At 46.3% G+C, this 24,843-nt stretch overlaps 1 protein-coding gene across 18 annotated transcripts in view; it reads right to left on the bottom strand.

Annotated features, from left to right (window-relative positions):
* Positions 1-24,843, bottom strand: part of RERE (arginine-glutamic acid dipeptide repeats) — a 1,170,479-nt gene that overhangs the window by 889,556 nt on the left and 256,080 nt on the right. For all 18 annotated transcript variants that reach the window (XM_078642320.1, XM_078642327.1, XM_078642330.1 and 15 more), the window contains one exon: positions 14,800-15,254. In XM_078642320.1, the coding sequence (XP_078498446.1) occupies positions 14,800-15,109 (310 nt within the window). In that variant the 5' untranslated portion in view covers positions 15,110-15,254. The remainder of the gene's footprint in view (positions 1-14,799; positions 15,255-24,843) is intronic.

The raw sequence follows: 24,843 nt of genomic DNA, 5'->3' as shown, positions 1-24,843 counted from the left end.
TTGGAGAAGATTCCCAAAAAGTTTGGATGTTTTGGCTAAAACAAATGACCAACACCAAGGTACCGGAGAAGGAAACGGGCCTCCATCAAAAAAAACCGTCTTGGGGACACCCTCGGAACATCTCACGTCGCACTTAGCCAAAAAAAAGGGTAAAGTAGGGGTCATTGAAAAAACCCTTTTGAGCTTTCCTAAAATTGCCACCTCTGCCTACCAAAGGACCACAGCGACAAGGACTGCAAGGCATGCGCCGTATGTGCCTTAGACTCTCAAGGCCCGACGAAGGCAGAGAGAGGAACATCACGCAGCAAAGTACAGCTGCCAGAAACAACCGGTATTGTTGAAAGACTCAAGAGACTAAGATGAACAGGTTGCGGCTGTAGAGTCAGCCCACTGAGGCTCGATGCCGAAATCCTCAAGGAGGATGCGGAGAAAAGACGTTGTAAAGGAGACTACGAACAACGTTTAAGGGAGACCAGAAAATTTAACAAAAACCCTCACCACTCGGATACCAAGGGCCTAGAAAAGAAGGCGCCCAAGGCAGCTCAGGGGTAGAAATAAAAGATGACTGAGGGTCAGCTAGGTCTGAAGAAGTCCCACAGACCCCATACCAGGGATACAGACAAGGGCAAAGAGTCTAAATCGACAAAGACTAGCTCGGATCGAGAGCCTTGAAGGAAAACACCAACCCTTCGGAGGCAGAAACCATTATGCCAAGAAAAAGAGCATCCCCGACAAAAGAAGTCGAATGGGCCCTCAAGGTGGAAAAGCAAAGGTGGTTAGGGGCAGAACTTGCAGTGCTCCTTTAACGAAAAATAGGAGTTCCATGACGCACTGAAGGAAATTAGCATTTCTACAAGACCTTCCACAACTTCGGACATTGAAGAGGAAGAGAATGTTGTCGATGCACCAGCAATCCCCAGACCTCATGAAGAGGAAGCAGAAGAGGAGCTCAACATGCCAGTAGTGGAAGAAGCCACAGGGCGTTTCAAAGAAGAATGGAACAACCTTCACACAGAGTCCAGAGGAGAAGGTTTGTACTTACCCATCGAAAGCATCAGAACCAGATGACATAGCTGTTTTCAATAAGTCTGGTGCAAAGAGCAAACACTGTCGGGGTCTCCTTGGAGGAGGAGAACAGAAACCCACATTTTCTCCTCAAGACACTAATGCCCTCCACAAAAGGTAGCTAATACCTCCTAATGCTACCAGGAATATTGGACCAGGGATAAGAGGCCTTTAAAATGCCAGCTTCAACAAAGGGAGTCACACCAAGGGTTGAGAAAAAGTGTAGGCCCTCCTCAAAGGACCCCACGTATATACAGTGGAACAGTGGCAGATTCCATCATCGTCACCACAGCAAGGAGAAGGAGCAGTGCTCATTCTTCCACAGGTCCAACAACAGAGAGGGAAAGCAGGAATACAAGATATGGTGGGGAGAAAGATGGGGAGAGAGAGAGACAGCAACATAGTGGCTTATCGCTAATTCAAATGCTCTCCTCAACAGATGTGGCCACCAACAATGGGACGAGATCGAGGCAAAAATCAATCACTCAAGAGGAAAAGAACATCGCAAATACCTGCCAAAAGTCAGCCCTAGATGCAGCCAAAACAGCCACACGGCAAATGTGCACCGCTACTACCCACAGAAGACACCTGGCTCAGGATTTCAGGCTTCAAGCAGGAAGTCCAAACAACAATAATAAGCCTTTCACAGGAGATGCCTTTTTTGGCCCAAGGCAGATGAGTCCTTATAACATATTAAGGACAACGAACCAGCAAGAGCAATGGGTGCTCCACAATACAGAGGCACCTTCAGAAGGGAAAGAAGCAACCTCAGAAAACCTGAAGGAAGGGTTTTTTTTCCTGCAGGACAACAGAAGCAAATCAGAGGACAACAGTCTAGATACCAATCCTGGCAGCAACACCCAAAGCAGCCTTTTCGTAGCAGAGGAAAAGCCAGAAGACAATCCACCGGAGGGGGAGGAGCAGGATCCAAGCGCCTTGGACACAAAAATGGGCCCCCACACAACACCAGTGGGAGGCAGAATAACCCATTACTCACAAGAAAATGTAACAAAAACCCTCACCACTCGGATACCAAGGGCCTAGAAAAGAAGGCGCCCAAGGCAGCTCAGGGGTAGAAATAAAAGATGACTGAGGGTCAGCTAGGTCTGAAGGAGTCCCACAGACCCCATACCAGGGATACAGACAAGGGCAAAGAGTCTAAATCGACAAAGACTAGCTCGGATCGAGAGGCCTTGAAGGAAAACACCAACCCTTCGGAGGCAGAAACCATTATGCCAAGAAAAAGAGCATCCCCGACATTCTGTTTTTTCTTTTATCGGTGTTATGTTATTGTGTTGCAGCCTTCCTTTTCCATTAAAGCGCCGGGACACTCTTTTTGAGTATCCGTGCGCTATATAAAAGAATAAATAACATAACATAACAATGGGAAAGGAACATGACAGACAATTGGGTTTTAAATGTGGTGTGCCACGGCTATTGTATATAACAAACATTCCGCCACAAACCACCAAAAAAATAAGAAGTTTCTAAAAACGAATAGTTTACCTGTCGGTGTAGTTTTGCAGCTTGAAGATCTTTCTGGATTCACTATGCTGTGCATTATTCCGCGGTCTAGTGGTTGGGTCCGGAATCGTAGTATTTTCTTTTTTTTTTTTCGTAGCATAGGTGGGCGTCAACGTCTCACCTTTTGGTGTACTTCCTGTGACGTTGGCACGCTTCCTGTGGAAGCTCCCACCTTTGGGCGCCATCTTCGGATTCTTTTTTCTTGTTTTTGTGTTCTGTTTGTGAATCCTTTGGCAATGTTTTCTATTTCTTCCTTCAGTAAGTGATTTTTCCGCTTTGTCCTTTTGAAGTGTCTCTTTCCATATTGACCTTGCATTACCACCTTGTTCTCCTGCCTCATCTTTCTGGCGGAGGTGGGTGGGTTCGCTAGTGAATCCAGAAAGATCTTCAAGCTGCAAAACTACACCGACAGGTAAGAAACTATTCGTTTTGCAGCGTGAATCTTTCTGGATTCACTATGCTGTTCATAGATCTTGTAGCAGTTTGTTATGTTTGTGGCGGCTGGGTGGAAGATGAGCATTGGTTGTTGAATATATGTTGAAGCACCTTCTGTCCTACTTGTGCTTCCTTCATTTGTATATCCACACAGTGGTGCTTAGTGAACGTGTGCACTGAAGCCAATGTTGCCGCCAGGCATATGTCTTGAATGGGTGCGTTAGCCAGGAAGGCTATTGTTGCCCCTTTCTTCCTGGTAAAGTGGGCTCGTGCCCCTTCTGCTAGTTCTTGGCCTGCCTGTTTGAGCAGAATTGTATAGTTTTGGCGATCCATCGTGCGATGGTTCCCTTTGTTACTGGTCTACCCAGGAAACTTCGAAGGACACAAAGAACTGCTGTGTTTTCCTGTGCTCTTTAGTTCTTTCTATATAGTGCATTACTGCTCTTCTAGCATCCAGGGTGTGCAGTGCCCTCTCTGCGCTTGTGGACGGTTTCTGAAAGAAGCTTGGTATTTGCACTGTTTGGTTTATGTGGAACCTTGACACCCCCTTTTGGCATAAAGTGTGGGTCAGTTCTCATTACCACCCTATCATTGTGTATTTGAATGTAGGGTTCTTGTAGTGTTAGCGCTTGTAGTTCGCTTACCCTGCGCAGCAAGGTAATTGCCACCAGAAAGGCTGTCTTCATTGTCAGCATTTGTAGGGAGGCCTTATGGATGGGTTCAAAGAGCGCTTTCATGAGCTCTGTTAGGACTAAATTAAGGTTCCATGCCGGTGGCGGCATCCTCTTAGGTTGTGCTATCCTTTTTGCCCCTTCCAGGAATCTCTTTACTATCTGTGATGTAAAGAAGCTCTTTACGGCCTCTCCTCTAGTGTAGGCTACTATCACTGCTAGATGTGCTCTTAGCGAGGATGAACTTAGTTTTGCTTTCAGCAGGTGCGTGAGATATCTTAGCACCATTGATTCCCTTGACATCTTCTTGTTTAGCTTCTTCTTGCTGCACCATTGTGTGAACCTCTTCCATTTTGTCACATAGCACCTTCGTGTGCTAGGTCTCCTTGCCTCCCGTAGCACCCGCAGAGTGCTCTCAGGTAACCTTAGGTGTGCAAACTCTATGTCTTCAGGAGCCATGCCGCTAGGCTGAGGCTCTCTGGGTGTAGTACTTCTCCATTTTTGCATGGAGAGTAAGTCTTTCCTTTTCCCGAACATGTGATGTAGTCCCTGTGCCATTTCCATTATCTGTGAGTACCAGGTCTGCCTAGCCCACTGGGGTGCCACCAGGATCAGTGTCATGTTGCTTGTTCTGCACTTGTTGACTACTCTGTGCATCAGCGGTATCAGGGGAAAAGCGTAGGCAAATGTCTTCGACCAGCTTATCCATAGGGCATCCCCCTGTGATCGCTCCTCTGGTTGCCTGGATGCGAAGTGTCGGCATTTTGCATTCTGGTGTGTTGCAAATAGGTCTATTGTCTGTGTTCCCCACCTCCTGAATAGCCTTTACGTTTCTTGTGCATTGAGCTCCCACTCGTGGGATGCTGAAGTCTGTCTGCTAAGCCAGTCTGCTTCCACACTGCCCTTCCCTGGTAGGTGTATGGCTAGCAGGTCTATTTTGAGTGGGATGGCCCATCTCCATATTTCCTGCGCTAGGTTGGACAGTGCGACTGATTGTGTTCCTCCCCTTTTGTTGATGTAGAACATTGTTGCTGTGTTGTCCGTTTGTATTAACACTCTTTGGTTGTACAGTTGTTTCTGGAATGCCTTCAGGGTGAGGAACACGGTCTTCAGTTCCAGGTAGTTGATGTGTCTGACCGCATCTGCTGGAGTCCACAGACCCCTCACTTTGAGTTTGTTCATGTGTGCTCCCCATCCCTTCTGGGATGCGTCTGTGGTGATGGTCACCGTTGGGGTTGGTGGTGTTAAGGGCTTCCCCCTCGTTATGTTCTCCCTGTTCCACCACGTAATCTCCTCCTGCACTGCGTGTGTTACAATCACTAGATCTTCCAAACTTCCTGTAGCCTGTGACCATTGCTATTGCAGCCATTCCTGGAATGGTCTCATGTGCAGCCGTATATTGGGGACCAGGTGTATGCAGGACGCCATCATCCCCATGAACTTGCTTGTGGTCCTCACCGTCAGAGCTCGCCCCTTCTGGTAGCGGCGTGTCTCCTTTAGCAGGGTCACTGTTCTCTTGTTGCTGGGGAACACCTTGCGCTATATGGTGTTGGTCTGTGCCCCCAGGAAGATCTTCACTTGCTCTGGTTCCATTGAGGATTTTCCCCAGTGTATGGAGAATACCAGGTCTGTCAGTGTCTCTGTGACCCAAAGTGCGTGTTCCTTGCATGTCCTGTGTGAACTTGCTTTTATTAGCCAGTCGTCGCGGTAAGGGTATACATGAATCCCTTCCCTGCACAAGTACGCTGCCACGACTGCGAGACATTTGGTGAAAACCCTTGGTGCAGACTTTAGTCCCAAGGCTAGGGCTGTGAACTGGTAGTGTTCTTTGTTGATGGTAAATCTTAGTAGATGTTTGTGCTGCCTGTTCATGGGAATGTGCAGGTAGGCATCTTTGAAGTCTATGGTGGATTTATCTGAAGAATGACCTCTTGGAGGGATGTCATTTTGAACTTTTGTGTCTTTATGTATTTGTTTAGGAACCTTAGATCCAGGATGGGTCTTAGCGTTTCGTCCACTTTTGGCACTAACAAATAGTTTGAGTACACTCCCTTGCTCCTTTCTCTGAATGGAACTAGTTCGATGGCCTCCTTTCGGAAGAGTTCTTGTGATTCCTCTAGGAGTAGCGCAAGTTCTTTTCCTGAATGCGCCTTCCTTTTCCGTTTGGTGTTTTTTTTTCCAGTTCTATGCAGTATCCGAACTGTATGATGTTGAGTATCCATTTGTCTGTAGTTATCTTCTTCCACTCCTGGAAGAAGTGTCTTAGCCTGCCTCCTACTGGTGATACATGTTTGTCGATGTTTGGTCCGTGTAACTCCCTCTTGTTGTCCTTGTTGTGCTTCACCCTCGAAGGGGTCGTATGGGTGGGCACGCTTGGCGTGACGGAGTCAGTTTGAGGTGGGTTGTTGGCCCCCTCTTCTTGTCTGCCCGCGTCCATTCGCCCTGCCGCGACAGAACTGGCCCCGAGGCTGGTATTGCCAGGTTTGCTTTTGCTGACCCTGCTGGGATTGGTTGTCGCCCTGGTGCGCCTGCTGGAATGTCTGGTGTGACGTTCCCGGCTGGTTTCCTCCCCTTCCGTTTGGTCTCCGTGTCGGGGTACCCCTTCTCATCCCTCTGAATTATAAGGCCCCCATGGACCTTGCAGTTTAATTTTCTTTCGTGAGCTGGGTGAGTTTCTCATCCACCGGTGCCCCGAACAGTGTCTCTCCATTGAAGGGAGTGCTTAGAATGTTGTTCTGCACTTCCGGCTTGAAGCTTGAGATCCTAAGCCAGGCATGCCTTCTTTCTGTGATTCCTATCATCATAAGTCTGCTGGATGTATTAGCCCCATCCAAGGCCGTTTTCAGGCAAGCATTTACTCTATTTTTCCCCTCTTCCACCAGGTGTGATGCCCTTTGCTGGTATTCCTCTGGGAGGAGCTTGAGCAGTTGCCCCATCTCGTCCCAATGTTGGTACTGGTGTCTGTTCAGTAGGGCGTTGGAGTTCGATATGCACCAGTGTACTGCTGCATTTCTCTCTATCTTTCTCCCAGTCAGGTCCAGTCTCCTACTTTCTTTGTCTGGTGGTGGGCCTGACGTTGAGACGCTTGCCCTGTTTCTGGCTGTTGCCGCAATAATGGAGTCCGCCGTGACGGATCCCTGGATGTAGGGAGGATCCTGAGAGGAGTGTATGTATTTTTTCTCCGTCCTAGGTGTGACAGACCTGCAGGTTGCTGGATCTTTGAACGCCACCCTCCCTTGGTCCATGACACTCGTAAGCATGGGGAGGAACTGACTTTGTTTGAGTGGGGAGCAGGGTCTCTAAAAAGAAACATGCCTTAGGTTTTTCCTCCTCCAATTTGACTCCATAGGCCGCTGCCGCGTTCTTGATGACCATGTTATAGGCCCCAATGTCATCTGGTGGCAAAGACCTCGAAGGATAAGTCTCCACGGGCTCTTCCGGATTTTCGGAGTGGATGTCCTGCCATTTCAGGTCTTGTGTCATCGAGGATGCCGAGCCGAAAGTCGCTCACTGGTCATAGTCGCCCTCTTCCTCATAGTATAGGCCCTCTTCCTCGAGGTGTTCCTGGGGCTCAGGAGTTTTCGGCGGCCCTTTGGCGTTGAACTCCTCCTCCTTCTATTTCGACGATCGCCGTCGGCGGTTTCGACGGAATCGTGAACCTTTTCATTTTCTCGAACTCTTTCTTCCTTTGCAGGATGTTCTCCATTTCGGTCTCGAGCCTTCTCTTTTTCCTCTCCATCTCGGCAGCATGCTCGGCGTCAAGCGTTTCGGCCGATCTCTTCGACTTAGTCGTCTATGTGGAAGCGACCTTCGGGTCCTTCTCCTTCGAAATCGAGTGGTCCTTTTCAGGGACGTGCTTCGAAGACCGTGGCTTTTCGCCGGTCTTTGCCGCCTGGGAGTCCTTTTCGAAGGATCCGCTGGGCTGTCTGTCCTTGGGTGCAGCTGCGGCAGTCGAGGTTTTCGGCGCCAGTGCTCCCTTCGAGGACTTAGACTCTATTTTTCGAGAGTCCTGATGGGGCTTTCGAGAGTCTGTTGAGGGTTTTGGGGTCAATATCTCTCCTACCTCTTTAGATGCCTTATCGGTCTCTATGACCGTGTAGTCATCCGGTCCCTCAGCGGCGTTGTCCTCTTCGTCGCTGGAGAGGCCCAGGTCCCGAAGCGACGGAGGTTGGCCCTTGCCTTGCATGGTGTAGTTGGCTCTCCTCTGTCTCTCTCGAACCCTGAGTGTCTTCGGGGTGAAGGCGGAGCAGGCTTTGCAATCCTTGCTCTCGTGGTCTACGGGTAAGCAGAGGTTGCAGACCGGGTGCTTTTCCTTCTGCGCGTATTTGTGGTGGCAGTTACGGCAGAATTTAAAGGGTGTTTTGTCCATTCCTGTGCTCAGGGGACCCCCTGTGTGCGCATTCTCCGTTGGACGTCGAAGATCTCGAAGTCCTCCTCCTTCGTCGTCCCGGTTTGGTGATCTTGTTCCTTGGTATCTTCTCCAATCTTTTCTGTGAAAATTTCGCATGTTTCTTCTTCTTTTCTCCAAAAACTCTGGAGCCTCTCGGTGACGATCCGGACCCAACGGCAGGAATAAGAATCTGAAGATGGCACCCAAAGGTGGGAGCTTCCGCAGGAAGCGTGCCAACGTCACAGGAAGTACACCAAAAGGTGAGACGTCGACACCCACCTGGGCTACGAAAAAAAAAAAAAAAAAAGACTACGATTCCGGACCCAACCACTAGACCGTGGAATAATGCACAGCATAGTGAATCCAGAAGGATTCAAACTGCTAAACAGAACTTTTAAAAATGAAGGAAGTGTTACAAAATCAGGCAAACGAGAAAGTACCAACAAGGGAGCACAACAAAATAATCTACTCACCTTACTTCTTGGTACCAAAGTAAGATCTCGTATTAAGACCAATTTTTGATCTCAGGTTCATGAACAAATTCATTCGTACACAGCATTTCAAGATGACATCCCTACAAGAGGTAATCCCACTCCTACAAAACGGGAACTACATGGCAACCATAGACTTAAAAGATTTTGTTACGAAAGACCAATGCGGCTGACCAAGGTCCAGCACTTCTATTCCAATGTAAATAAAGTCCTTTTTTCCGTGCACACCCGTCCGGAGCTTGCCGCACTTTTGCTCCACTGAGAATCAGATAAAACGTAAGGGTAGGGACGGTACACCAGGGATGAAGTCATGTGAAGCTTTAGGTGTATCCTAAAATATCCTTTATCCCAGAAGTTAATTTCTTAAAATTTCCCCCACAGTCACCGCGTTTCGTTCTTTCGAACTTCGTCAGGGCTCTGTATTAACACGTGGGTCAGACCGTACAGCGAATCCTGGCATATATGCAAATAATCAATAAGTATAAGGTATCCATTCCCCCTCCTCCGTTTAGATTTGGAGGTTTTGCTCAGATCACCCCAGTATATACTTATCAGTGACTGTGCCAAAGAGGTGGCCTGTTATCCTCCGTGGAAGTCCGGGTGCAAAATCGTCTGGCTTTGGATCGTGTTCGCGTAATACAGGACGGTGGGCTATCATTTTGTCCCACAATATTGCTATTTACAAATTGGGGCGACTGCTACCCCTGTGATTATACCTCCGGACTTCCACGGAGGATAACAGGCCACCTCTTTGGCACAGTCACTGATTTTATTTAGCCAGTGTTACATTTAAGGGCCTTGGGTCACGGGCGGTTACCCCTTTCCCTTAGTCAAGTTTTTTTGTCCTCATTATGTTGTATACTCCATCCATTGTTCGATGCTACTCAACATCACACGTAGTATAGCATCACAATATGCAGCGCTTGATTATAAATTCTGTTATACTTCCTCTCAAATGTTCTGACATTGTAGGTAACCTTACTACACCATGTCTGACACAGTACACTCTCGCTATCGATGCTAATACAGTGCCATGTCTTGCTGTAGTGTACTTGCCTGGCATTTAAGTCCATTTGACTATTGTACTGTAAAAAATAATAAATGTAAATAAAATGATTTAAACAAAAAAAAAAGATGAACAACTGATGAATCGAGAGTAACACATGGGAGGACTCTCGATAGGAGAAGGCACCCCGACCAGTGACCATTGATCATGGTTGTGCTCAGGCAATACGGGCGCAGACACTTCAGGACTCAAACACTAAGAGTTGAAAGTTCCGAACCTCCCTGGAAATGTGGCACAATGATCGGGGTATGTTGAGATAGATTGCACCACATAATTCCAGTCACATTCAGCAAAGAGTTGCCAATTCAATACCTTAGTGGAAATGAGGTAGAACGCCCAGGGCACGAAGATACAGGTTGTACCAGACCAGTGTACGTACGTGTGTGTGTGTGTACACACACACACACACAGAGTAGAATGAGTGGCTACCATGTGTACACCCCCATCTCCAAGGGTCGCATCCTGTGAATCTGACATCACACGCGATTAGCAAGCAGTTGGTGACACACACAAGAGAGATGCAGCACAACTGGCAAAACGGGCAACGCGGGGTTCCACAACTGGTAAATCTTCTCACCACCAACTAGACGCTTATGAGTGTCCGGGTCCCTGCAGTACAGGAACTACACGCCTTAGATGCAGGGAAGATTACTAGGGCTTCGCATTAGACAATCTGGTCTCCAGGCACAAGCCTTAGTTCCACGCTCACACTGCACTACCCATTGGGATTCAGCAGCCGATGTGAGAACTGGAGAGACACTGCTCTCCAGATGTCACAGGCAGTTGGTGTAGGTCCTTCTCCTGGAGAGCTCAGGGGTATCAAAGATCTCTCGCGAACAGGAGGCCAGCTGATGGGCTCTTGGAGCGCACAATTCAGGGCACCACACGTCAGCAGGTTTTCGGCCCAGGCCAGCCCCAATTCAGAAAGAGCACACGGTCCCCTTCAATGACAGTAATCTTCCAAATGCACAACAGAGTCCTCTCGCAATGTGCTTCACGCAGTCCAGGCTCTCCAGTCCCGCGTCCCCACAAGCGTATCCCTCTCTTTGCAGAAGGATGGCACAAGTAGTTATACTCTCGTGTGTCTTTGAAGTTAGGGATAGTTTAAGGGGTTTCCCTTTGAACCACAGATGTATCCCCTAATTTGTAGGCATGTCTGCCAAGGAGGGCCGTGGAATAAAAATCTTACTCTTAAGTGGGGCCATGATCCAGCACCCATAATCCATGGGTCAGAACATCTTCATCCAATCCATTTGGTCCTCAAATGGGAGAGGTCTGACGTTTTAGTGGTATTTCCATGGTTAATGGCTGTCGATGGGGAATGCACAGATGTGCTCTCCCGACCCCTGGTGTCCACCGAGGCCAGGCACCATGGCACACAAGACTCAGGAATGCCACTTGCAGAATATGGACACTTCTATGCTCTAAGCGAGTTATGCCAAAACCCCTTTCACCACTGGAAAGAGTTTGACACAGTGAATCCATCGATAGGTAACAACATCAGGTTGCTCCACTGCAATCCACTATTGCAGCCCAATGTAATGTCAACCACTTTCCCATGTTAATCTATGGGAAGAACAAGTCTCATAGGTAATGAAAACCTACACAGGTATTCCTCATTACCTAGGCGCATGTGCGCTAGTGCGCACACAGATCTGCAATGGAAGGCTGGACACATAGTCCGCAGCACCAGGGGTGCAAGTGCGCCCACCAGAGTCTGCAACAGCAGACTGGACACACAGGTTTACTGATACGGGAGTCATTGTGCACACACAGACCTGTGTTGGCAGGCTACACATGCAATCACGGACACCATAAGTGTCAGTCAGTGTCGGGTTTCAGTGCGCACATACAGAGGTTTGCAATGGCAAGCTGCCCATGAGTTTAATCACGATGGATGCCAATGCGCACACACTGGTGAGCGATAACAAGTAGGGCAGATGAGCTTACCCAGGCCCTAAAACCTTCGGGGCGAGTGCATGCACACCACCCTGCCCGAGCCAGCCGAACACTGGTTGACCACCTTACGGGTGCAATTGCGCACAGCTGGCATGTGGTGGCGGACTGGGCCACTAGCACCATGAGTGCAAGCATGCGGGCACAAGCCTGTAATGGCAGGTCTGGCCCTAGAGTTACAACACCGGGGATGCAGGTATGCACTCACCGGTCCGCAATGGCAGGCCGGGCACCTATCCAAAAGGCCATTGGTGCCAGGGGGCATTCTCAAGCCTGCAACGGCAGGCTGGACACATAAGAAAGAGCATAGAGACCAGTGCGCATACCCAGGCCTGTAATGGCCGGCTGTGCGCATAGTTAACACCCCACAGGTGCATGTACGCACTCCCAGGTCTGCATTAGCAGACCGGCCTAGATTTCAGGAGACTGTGCCAGCGCCTCTTCCTAGCCTGTGTAGGAAGGTGCACACTCCCACACTGCCTGCACAATGAGGACATGCTCTGAGCCCTGAGGCCCCACAAGAGAATAGACGACACTCCAAGTAGATGGGAATATTCAATGCTTATGACTATTGATAGGATCCACTGGAAGAGAATGGAGACTAGCTCGGAAGCAGGGTCTGATACGGAGACAGCAGAGACAGGAGATGGTCATGCAACAGGATATGGGAGTGATTTTTCATATTAAAGTTCCTATCAATGGCGACTCATCTTCCAGCTATTAAAAGGAACATGGGCCTGGTAGTTGTGATGTCCCTTAGGGAGTACTAACTATGCATTGAAGAGCTAGTGACAGTGTACATCAGTGTAGAGGGCAGGAAGATAATGAGCCGAGCCCAGAGTGCTCACTTGGCAGACTCCTAAAATAGTTCAGCCAGTAATTCCTACATTCACTACAGATGCTGGATGTAAGGTCAATACACAAATATTTTGCCTATTAACTACTTCCATCTTTTTTTGGATGCAGACTTCCTCGAGGAAATTGTGAAGCAAACATTTTTTAAGTGGAACAGTTTCTAGAGAAGCATGAAGGCACACTATGGAATGGGAGTTGACCCTGGTTTGATCCGTTGCTGTAGCAGGCACTAAGCCCAACCACACAAATGGGGCAGCATTTTTATTGTGACAAGTTAAGTAAGGCTGGGAAGTAGGAATCTTGTGGATTCTTGCAGATTCCAGATGTTTCCATCAGAAATGAAAGGAAAATGTGTTATTTCAGGCAACGTTTGAGATTGGTAGTGCAGTACAGGTAGGAAAACCTTGTGGGATACAGCCAATGCACACCACCCTGCAATCTCCTGGTTATCTACTTTTTAAAACATGTCTGAGGTTTGTAGATTTGCATGGTTGGCGTCAAATTACAGCCCAAAATACCGCAGCCACCCTGGTTGCTCATCTCTCAATATAGTCCTTTAGGAACTTTTGTGTTTTGGTCTCTTGGCCTACTGACACAAGTGAGATACCCTTATTATTAGGAGAGGTGTGAAAACTGAGGGTGGTAGGAAATGTGTGGTTCTCTCCAGATTCCAGAACTTTTCATCACAGAAATGTGAGGAAAATGGGTGTTTCTTACCAAAATTTGACGTTTACAAGGGCTTCGGAGTAAAAATTCCTATGAACAGCCATGCATGTCAGGCACCCATGGATTACAGGGTATGCTCAGACGTGAGTCCCTTGCTCTCTTGGCCACTGGATTCAAGATAGCCTGGCTGATGAGGATTATGAATCCGAAACCGGTCCCAGGATGCTTGTTTCCGGTCCAGGGAAGACATGGCTTGGCAGTTCGGGCTGGACTGTTCCCATGAGGCACAGGGTCAGACTGATTTGCATATAGCCATGTCTGAACTGGGGTGGCTGAGTGGGCTAAAGAATGGTGATGGATTAAACCCAGATCAGTTGACTGGGGGTGAGTGTTTGATTTGCTCAAACGCTCCATCCATCATCCCCCCTTTTGTATCACTCATGGATTACCCCAAGTGTCTAGTTTTCAAAAATGTGCAAGATTCCTAGGTTTCCCTAAGGCCTGCTGAGCTAGGGTTGAATAGCCACAGCTACCCACTTTGCAAAAAAAGAGTCCTTTTTAAGCAGGACATATCCATGTTGTGTTTTAGGCTCTTTCCTGTCGTGACAATAGGCGTACTCACACAAGTGAGGTACCTTTATCCGAAGACTTGGGGGAATGCTTGGTAGAAGGAAGTTTGTGGCTCCCCACTGATTTAAGATCTTTACATCACTGAAATGCGAGGAAAATTTTTTAGTCAAAGTTTGAGGTTGGCAATCGATTCTGGGTAAAAATAAAAATAAATCAGGTGAGAGAACACACCGGTCACCCCACTCGTGTCTGGTTTTCCAATTTTTTTTTTACATTTGCTAGGTTTACCTAGGTGTCAGCTAAACTAGGCCCCAAAATCAACAACTACACAATTTGCATAAAAAGTGTCTGTTAAGACTGGGAAAAGGTCATGTATCCATATTGCATTTTGGACCGTTTTCTGTCGTGGAGAGTAGGCCAAGCCACACAAGTGAGGTACTGTTGTATTCCCATATGATGTCACTTGTAGAATTATAGCATGTCATGTAGAATGTATAGGTGTCAAGCATTAGTTCAGTTGGATGTGATCTACTTGGTGTAACTCCACGTGTGGACCCTTTCCTACAGGTACCACTGTCATTGGAAGACATGTGGGAGCATACAATAGTAGACCATTTGTTATTACCAATTGGATTTCGCAGCATTTGTGCCTTCCTAAGGTAAGCCAGTGTATAGGAAAAACATTTTCAAAAATATCTTCTAAATCATATGCTAATGCGGGCAGGTTCCCACAAATTCACAGATGTACAAATAACCACTGCTCCTAAATTTCATATCATGTGCCCATTTAAAAAAAATACATAGGTTTCCTGAATACCCATTTTCACTCTACATATTTCACCATATGAATTGGTCTATACTGCGTACACAATGAAAAAACATTGTGCAATGCAACCCAGTTCTTGGCTCTGGGTACCCTGGGTTCTTGGAGAACCTATGTATCCCAGCAACCAGTCTAGCTGACCTAGCGGACGTAATGGTATATTGCTTTTGTAAATCTATCATGACAAAAAGTTACAGATGAAAACGTTGTCACAAATGGTCATTTCTTCCTACTCATACCCCCCCACCCCCGTGGGTTTTTCTTTGGAAAGCTAAAGTCGGTCTTACCTCCTGGCCTGTAGATGACATCATCCTCCGTGACGTAGGAGGTTATCTCGCCATTGTTCGCTCGTTCATAGCGAGACTTCTTCTTGAGCGGCTTCTTACGGTTCCTTTTAGCTGCCTCCTCCGCGGTCGTGCCATTCTCATTGTCTTCGTCCTCGCTGTGGTCACTCTCGGCATAGTTCTTGGCACCCCCCTCCAGAGTGCAGCTGCGACGGGGCCGAGAGCTCTCGCTCTCACGTGTCTTGTCTCTCTTGTCCCTCTCCCGGTCCCGATCCCGGTCCTTGTCTTTGTCCTTTTCTTTGTCGGCTGTCATGATTCGCCACGTGCCTTCTTCTGTCCTCTCACGGCTGGGCCTCCGTGAAAGGTAGACAGTGAGCCTGGGCTTCAGTCTTCTGAATGTCTGGGGCAATTCCAGGAAAAATCCCACCTCTCCAACAGCCCCAGCGTCTTAGAAAGCTCTGAAGGAAAAAAAAAAGATCATGTAAATAAAAGACACAGCCACTGCAACTGCAGGCGCCAAAAAAACATTCGGTTTGGAGATTTCATTTTCAGCAAGCGCGCAACATCAATCAGGAGCATTCAGTTACTTGCTGAAAACCGTGCAGCATTTACATACAAAACAAAACAGAACAGAACGGCTGCCAGTGTAAATGTGCATATCCTTTAACCAAAGCTGTTCCTGTTTGTCAGGAAAGACAGGCCCTTTTGTCCTTCCTCAGTTACAATAATGGATATCGTGTGGGCAGCAGAAACATTATACTGCAAAACACCGATCACCTGTCCCCTATTCCTGGCATCGCCCTCTTCCTAGCCACCAAGCACAGCTTTTAATCGGATTCCAGAACAAGCCTCAAAGGCACACCATGATAGGTGTACTCAAACAGACTTCGTGTTTCTTGTTGCTGCCTTGCTGTCAGGAAAGCTGCAAGGCTAGTCTTGCCTACGGTATATTATTTGCCTGTCAGTTAAAAAGGAAGTAACAAAAATAACTCAATTCATGAATTCTAGCAGCACAGGGCGAGAATGAAGCTTATTCAGCGGAGTTAAAAACCACTGAAACCTTCAGGGCTGAACAAACTTTGAGAGCGCAAATAACTGTTGCCGTTTCATCTATTCCAAAGTCCTATCCAACAAGCACTGGCAAAACCAATAGTTCTAGACTACACGAAGTAATGGCTTTCTAGGTATTTAGCCATGTTGTAAAACAGCATACATTAAACCTTTTCTAAAATGCATCACAACCAAGGACTTAGAAACCAGACACCAAGAGAAAAACATTTTTGAGCCCTCGGACAAGACCAATTTAGGGGAAGGACATCTGGCTGCACGGACGACAAACAGTCTTGGTCAGTAAGTGAAGAGCATTCCGGTGCTACTAAGTCACTAAATTAACCGGTGCTTAACCCCTTAGTAGCTATGGCACGAAGCGGACAACCTTAACGTAGGGCAACGAGTAAAGTATTTATGCAGTATTATAAAAGTAATGTCAAAAAGCAAAACAATAAAAATCCCAAACCGAATTAGAAAAACAAAGTAACATTTAATAACGTTTTGGAATTTTTCTGCAAAATCAGAGTGAAAGTATTTTTACTGACAGTCCAGAACCAAGAACAGACCTGCCTTATATGGACTGGAGAAGGAAAGCCTTCTTATACCCACCAAGATTTACTATGCCTTCTGAAATTATAACTTTGAGGAGGCAGTTAAAAAAAAATAGGAGGTGAAGACCATAAATATTAGTAACATAATACTACAACCCTACTATGGAGGAATAACATGCATTGGCAGAGCCAACAGGTGTTACTACTGCAAGAAATATTGACTTTGCCATTGTGTTTTACTCATTTTGTACACTAGCGTGGCTGCTGTTCAGCATGGCTAAAAGTTAATGGGGCAGAGCAAAGGCGGGTGGGGCAGAGCAAAGGCGGGTGGGGCAGAGCAAAGGCGGGTGGGGCAGAGCAAAGGCGGGTGGGGCAGAGCAGGGCCAGAGCGGGGGCGGAATTAAGGCAGAGTGGGGCGGAGTGAAGGCAGAGTGAAGGCAGAGTGTAGGCAGAGTGTAGGCAGAGTGAAGGCAGAGTGAAGGCAGAGTGAAGGCAGAGTGAAGGCAGAGTGAAGGCAGAGTGAAGGCAGAGTGAAGGCAGAGTGAAGGCAGAGTGAAGGCAGAGTGAAGGCAGAGTGAAGGCAGAGTGAAGGCAGAGTGAAGGCAGAGTGAAGGCAGAGTGGGGCGGAGTGAAGGCAGAGTGGGGCGGAGTGAAGGCAGAGTGGGGCGGAGTGAAGGCAGAGTGGGGCGGAGTGAAGGCAGAGTGGGGCGGAGTGAAGGCAGAGTGGGGCGGAGTGAAGGCAGAGTGGGGCGGAGTGAAGGCAGAGTGGGGCGGAGTGAAGGCAGAGTGGGGCGGAGTGAAGGCAGAGTGGGGCGGAGTGAAGGCAGAGTGGGGCGGAGTGAAGGCAGAGTGGGGCGGAGTGAAGGCAGAGTGGGGCGGAGTGAAGGCAGAGTGGGGCGGAGTGAAGGCAGAGTGGGGCGGAGTGAAGGCAGAGTGGGGCGGAGTGAAGGCAGAGTGGGGCGGAGTGAAGGCAGAGTGGGGCGGAGTGAAGGCAGAGTGGGGCGGAGTGAAGGCAGAGTGGGGCGGAGTGAAGGCAGAGTGGGGCGGAGTGAAGGCAGAGTGGGGCGGAGTGAAGGCAGAGTGGGGCGGAGTGAAGGCAGAGTGGGGCGGAGTGAAGGCAGAGTGGGGCGGAGTGAAGGCAGAGTGGGGCGGAGTGAAGGCAGAGTGGGGCGGAGTGAAGGCAGAGTGGGGCGGAGTGAAGGCAGAGTGGGGCGGAGTGAAGGCAGAGTGGGCGGAGTGAAGGCAGAGTGGGGCAGAGTAATTTTTACCCCTACACTATCCAACGCTTTCCCTACTGTTGTAGTCTCTGGAGTTGGAATAGTCATTTTTACCCCTACTTCATTTGGACTTTACTAATTCTGACATATTAGCAACTATTTGCATAGTTCATTTACAGACATTTAAACTCCTTGTGTTCTAGGGAAAAATGTGTTTCCTTTCACACCCCCAGATTGTCAGAGAAAGCCTCACGCTTTGAAGTAAGAGAAAGAAATGTTAACACCAAACGCCCTTGGAAGACAGAGCCCGACATTTCACTTACATCTTTGAATGCACAGCAAATGTGACAAGATAATAATAAAATGTAAAAGCCTGTTTAACAGAAAGTTAGCACTTGTGAAAGAATACAGTAAACAGGCTATGCTCCACAGAAGGGACAAAGGCATGCTGGACAGCCTAAAACATATAAAGCCAGCAAATAGAAAGCAAGCATATGTGAGTAACAAACCATAAAGCCAATAGTAAGCAATAGGCGAATGTATTCCTAGGTCAACTTTCAGAATGTCCCCAAGACGTGTTTAGCAACCAGACCGCTGCGCTGTCTGGTAGGCTTCAACCTAAACAGGGCTGAACACTCTGCAAGAAAGGAAGGCCATCGTGATCGAACAGGCATACATTGGTAAGGCAATTGTCATCCAAACAGTGGAGAATTATAGGGAGGCATTCACGACCCTACTCGGATGAAAGGAGATTTGTAAAATTACATAGAGACCCAACCAAAAGTTTACAGAAAGAAATCAAACTTCGTGGATTAGGTCAGATTAAACAAATGTATCACAGAGAAAGAAGCAGGGTTCCCGTTATTGGGAAGACTGAAAATCCTATATATATTTTATTTTTTTACACACTACCCAACATATACAAACTTAGTAACCTCACCCAGGTCATCCCAAAGTCTCTGGGTTAGGACCAGTCTTAGAACCACTAACTTGTGTGGAATGGTTCCTTCAACCCCTGGTGTCTGAAATGAGATCATACACAAAACAGACAAAACATCTATTGAAAATATCATTTATGACTCAAGACAGAACGTATGACAGCCTTAGATGCAAAAGCCCTCGACACAAGCATATCCAAAAAGAGGAAAGCATCCAAGCAACTGAAACCGTCCTATGGGAAGAAGAAGAATGGCCATAAAACGCACCAATCAAAATGATCATTAAATTTGACAGACAAGTCTTGGCTAAGAATTATTTTGTATTCAAAGGTACTACCAATCTCCAATAACACGTAATGTTGTAATGTCGATCGGTAGGACCGTCGCCACAGCATAGCTTGTCTGTATGTACATTTCGAGAATTCAAAGATATGGCCCAACAACCCATACCATAATAACAAACAATGTGGTGCCGCTTTACAAACGACATTTCACCTTATGGCATTGGAATACAGAATCAAAATCTGAATTTCTAGGCTGAATAAATGCTCTCAATCTTTAATTAAATGTCACAATGAACAACTATTTCTTTCGTTGGTGTTCCCATCAGAGTAGAAAATGGGACATAGGAAACTAAAGTATACACTAAATCTACAGATAAGGGAAAAACAGTTTTCTACATTTTGGCAGTGTACGTACCAGGCATTAAGGAAAAAGTTGTGGGTAGGACAATTCCTCCGTATCAGAAGGAACTGCTCTGACTTGGGAGAACACAAAATTGAGAACTAAAGGTTAACGAGAAAACTCATAGAACAACACTTTCCTAGGGACCTTGAAGAAAGCAAATAAAAGAGCTAGAACAATCACAAGGTTGCACTGCCTGAATATGAGATTAGAGAAAATCTAAAAACAATTGATCTGTGCCACCACTTAAACGAATGCCTCCAATGAGATTAAGAAAATTGTTAACCCTGCTATATCTTGAACTGTACTAAATGTAACTTTGAGAGACCATTATTCTCCTTCAGATGCAATATCAGTCTAATGGCGTTTTGGTGCATACCAGAACCAAGAAACTAGCATTCAAGGCCACGGTCACTATCCATGCAGAGAATGCACTGTATGCCTATCACCCACCTGGACCAAAAGTCTACATTTAGGCATGAAAGAATCACGGGAATAAAGACAGCATACAAACTGTAATGCCACCACTGTAATCTACATCATTAAGTGACCATGTAAAATAAATAGGGATGACCTCAAGAAAGGTGAAGGCTAGGATTTGTTAACACAGGAGCCATTCAGGTGTAGGGCAACACTACCTGGATGACTGCTCACTTCAATATTAACCACACTGAGAACGACCAATATTAGACAGCTATAAAAAAAATATCCAGAAGCATAAAGATCACAAAAACCTTAGAACGCAAACAGCATTAGGTGTACAGACTGAAAACCCACATAAAAGGGCTAAATGATGACGTGCAATCATGGTAATTTCATGAAATGAGAGATGTTACCCCTGTGGGCCTAAATGTCTAACACTAGTCTCTGGAGTGCAGAGTCAGACTAACCCTCCAACGGGTTCCATTAGTGAATACATCCTGCCAGGGGAAAGACATGTACCTCCACCATGCCCTCATCATGGTTCATTTGGGTGATAAAACTATGAGACTGCAATTAATTGATAACACCATTAAGAAGTGAGCAGGCATTATAGAGAATATTTCTGAGGTAAAATGATTGGCAGGCAGCCCTCTAAATTACCAAAGGAACATGAATTCTTGAATTACAAAAGCTGTTTAGTCTCGCACAATGAAGGGGTTCTTCTGGCACACACTTGAGTGAATCACGGGCTGTTTCCCGGCCAAGAACTACATTTTCCATGAAACCTAGCAAGTCTGTGTATGACGTCATGTAGGACAGTACACCATATACAGTGAGAGTGACATGCCCCTTGGATACCTCAATATCACAGATCAAGAGGAGTTTGGAGCAGCGTTAGGTGTCAGCGTTGACACTGCACCCTTGACGACATGAACGAGGGGCATTCTGTATAATAATTCTTTTATATATGACCTTGGACCTATCCTATCGCAATTAGGCAGCGCACTGAGATTAAACAAGTCCAAATATTTGGTGTTAACTATCTAAACATTTCAGTTCTTTACTCTAGTGTGTGACTGCAGGGTCAAGCTCCCACCCACTCTCCTTTTGTCACATGGATTACTCTAACAATAAGGTGAGATACTCTGTGTGTATGTATATACCTTTGTTCTCCAACACTAATCGAACATTTGCAGCGTTGTGATTCACCAAAGTTTCTCCCAAATTGTTATGTTGATTGAATGCAAATATTTCTTTGGATATGGAAAACTTTTATATACAGAGGGAACTTTACAGTGCATTTATGCATGTTCGTGAGCGGTGCTGCGCAATGGCACCAATGAGAGCGATGTGTCTTATTTTTCAACCAACATTATCATACCTCATTGTCCTATTGTTTCCTCCCATTACTGGAACATTAAAAAATAATTGGGAGAGCAGTATATATATATATATATATATATATATATATATATATATATATATATATATATGTGTGTGTGTGTGTGTGTGGTGTGTGTTAGGTCTGGGCAGAAAGAGGAAAGGATTTTAGGCTACATATGACGTCGATTAGGTCAAACAGACTGCTACATGGCATTCTCCTCAGTCCTGAGGAAAGCCTGGGACTCAAACAGGCCACATACATTATGCTGAAACATGTCAACACAAAATAGGGTGCAAGGACATTCCATTCTACTAACACCTGACACACTGTTTAGATCTATATTATGGGCACCCACTATTAAAAGCATATCTGGGTGCCCTCTAGGTATTTTTAACTTAAATCAAGACCTCAGTAGAAAAAATATCAGTGCGCCCTGGAATATGGTTGAGTCCATACTGGTCCTTGGGAACCAGGATGAGACCAGATGATGAAGCATGCCACTAATAAAGTTGGTGAGGGCATTTTAAAACAACTCTGAGTTGTCTAGGGGTTCGTATACCCTGGTATTCACATGTTGTAGGATACCCTTTTGTGTTATAAATGATTTTGATGAGGGAGTCCTTATATTTCTCACAGTCTTCCTGCCAATCTCATTTACTGATGCCTTCAGAGGAATTAGTACCGGTGCTTTTATTAGTTGTGAACATAAGCATGCAAGAAAACTTTTATAAAACACAATACAGCCAAGGACTTAAAAACAAGACAGAGCAACACTGCTAAGGCTTCCCAGAGTAGAAAGACTTGGAGGGAGGACTTTTGGCAGCACGGATATTAACCATTCGGTCAGCAAGTCAAAATGCATTCATTCAGTTCTCACTGCTCAATCACAATGCATGGAGGATGTTTGAAACTGGAATACTTATTAGGGTGGGTGACCACCCACCTCAAGGAATAATCGACCCTTGTGAGGATGAACCCTCAAAGTCACTAAATTAACCTGAGCTTAAGGCAATGTGTAAATGGTTTATGCAGAACCAAAACAGCAATAAAGTTAAAAATAATAAAAATCCCATAAATTAGAAAAATAAAGTAAAATGTAATAAATGAAATAACACCAAAATAAAAAAATAAAAAAAACAATAAGAGTAACTGGAGATATGTATTTTTAAGTTTTAAGTACAAATAGCGCCAAAAAGTGCAAATGGCAGTCAATGGCCACAGAAGACTGAGACTTAAGTGCAATTTGAGGCGGACCTTGATGGAGTGCAGGCCACTGATCAGTTCAGTACTTCCAGAAAAAGGTCCCATGCAGCTGGTTTTCTCCCTGAAGCCAGAAAGGTGGTCTGTCTTATGGCTCTTGAAGACCACTTTTTTGTCCTGTGTACAACAGGAAACAGGTCCAGCCCGTCATGGCTCCTCAGGTCACAAACAGCAGCTACAGTCCTCTTCTCTACTTCCTGAGGTCAACCAGCGTTTTTAATTGAGTGCCTGAAGATGCCACATTTATGCCTGGCTCGAGCTAGGTCAAAGAAGGTGACTCTTGGCTCCTAGCTATACAATGACAGGCCCAAAATGCAATGTGTCTGTGCAAATCCATGATAGCAAGAAACCTTCAGCTACACTCAACCTGGGTTACTGTCTGGGAAGGGGGTACTTTGGTAATCCCAGTGTCCTTCCATATCCAAAAATAAAATCCAGGTTGAGGAGGCCGACCGTATACCCACAACAAAACCAGAGGTGGAAGTCTGGTAGGACAACTACCTCCAAATAGAGGATACACAAGAATGATCTTGCCATCCTGATCTCTCCCTTTCAAGTGCCCCCCCCCCACCCCACCCCACCAGGGTTTTCATGTGGCTCAATAGACCTGTCAAGCAGGATTTTACACTGTGCTGTCAAAAGGAGGCCCACAACCAACCCACACCCAGCATATTCTGTGTAGTTTAGAGGAGTCGTAACTGCCCATTCAGGGCAGACTACTGTTTGTACACTGCCTTGAATGAATGTGAAATGCCTCAGAGTAGCAGTTTGACACCAGGCAGAGGCCTATGCTAATTAGCCTTCTGACAGTATAGGCACGTAAAGGGTAACTTTCTTAAAGTTACTTTTCCTTATTAGTTATTACTAACCTGACTTCACTATTGGGTTTGATTTTAGTAACTTTTGAAATAGTGGCATAATTATTTTTCAAACTGGCTCCTTTTGTAAGATACAGTATTAGTATTTAATATTTTTTCGCAGGATGCTTTTAAACAAAATCCCAGTATCCAACCACTCACGTTCTGTGGTGTGCATTTTGTGATAAATTTTTAAAGCTAACAGCACGTACATAGTATAAGTGGCATAATGGCGTACATTTGGCAATTTTGCGTTAACAAGCGCAACACGAAATTATAAAAAATACACTGGCATCATTTAAATTACATCCAGAACTAGTTTTTATCTGTCAAAAGGAATTTACGTTACGCAGGTTGCAGTACATTTTGCACAGTTAAACTACAATAGTAGGCCTGATGCCATGTTTGCACTTTCACTATAGTAAATGGCACAATATGTGTGGGAGTCCACTAGTGGCATTTATCTTGAGTGAGTCTCCTAAACATCAAAGCACAGAATTAGACACTGCATGTTCGATGGAAGAGAACACATCTAGCCAGAGCCTACACCACTGATCAAAGACCCTCTCTGCTACATGAGGATGGAGACAGCACTCGTGGTTTCTCAAACAACGTATGCTCAGTTCACCTTCACTGACATGCAGGGACACCATGCTAGATGGCTGGTGACCAGGACGATATGCTAGTCAGACATTTCTAGGGGCTTCCTAACACAGGATGCCTCGCGTATTTGCAGTACCACATGGTGGTCATGCTTTCTTGGAGTGCCTGTATCACCTCTCTCCCCTTTGATTAATGGCAGGAAGGCTTTCAGAGCCAGGCCGATCACCTAAAGCTCTAAAACACTGGCATGGAGTCAACACATCCAACAGAGACCTCTGATGTCTACCTCTCCCAGATGCTACCCCAAACTAGCAGCAAGGTGTCTCTCAACACTTAACTCTGGGCGAGAAAGGGAGAGCGGCCTGACCCAGGTCAGGTTGGTGTCTGCCAATCACCACTACAGAACCTGTGCCATCTCCTTTGAGATTTAGAATATTCAGAGAGACAGTCCTGATGCTGAGCCCACTAGGATCTGAGGGTCTCCTGGAAGACTACCTTGCATCTGGAATAATGAGGATATACAATGCCAGAAGACCAAGAAGCTCAGAACCATAATTAGAGAATCCCAGTACTGATTCTGAAACATTTGGATCATATCCTTAATACCCAAGACTCGTTGTGGAGGAGGAAAGGCTTAAAGGGCACCAGCCACAGAATTACATAGATTAACTAAATCCTCTGTGTGGGAATCCGGTTTGCTGGTAAAACCCAAAGATGTCAGGAGGTTAACCATCATACAGAGGTGGTCAATGATGACTATTGCAAGCCCGTCTTTAGCAGCCAGTAACTGGGGTAATGGTATACACATGCCCAAGACCTCCAAAGAGGGAAAAGCAACCACTGCCATCACTTTTATGAACATCTGAGGGGCTGAAAGGGGGCATGCTAAACAAAGTATTCCTGGCCACCTTGCACAACAGGTAACGCCTGAGAGACAGCTGCACGGGTATTTGGAAGTACAGGTCCAGATAGTCCAAGGGTGCCATCCAAAGCCCTGTACCCAGATCGGAGAGAATCTGAGCTAGATGAACATTTTGAATGTCCTTCCTCAGAAAGGAACTTGTGGCAGTCCAAAACAGG

This window comes from Lissotriton helveticus, chromosome 5_1 (genome assembly GCF_964261635.1).
Source record: "Lissotriton helveticus chromosome 5_1, aLisHel1.1, whole genome shotgun sequence".
NCBI lineage: Eukaryota > Metazoa > Chordata > Amphibia > Caudata > Salamandridae > Lissotriton > Lissotriton helveticus.
Note: the sequence above shows the minus strand (reverse complement) of the source record. Positions and strands in the feature narration are given on the sequence as shown.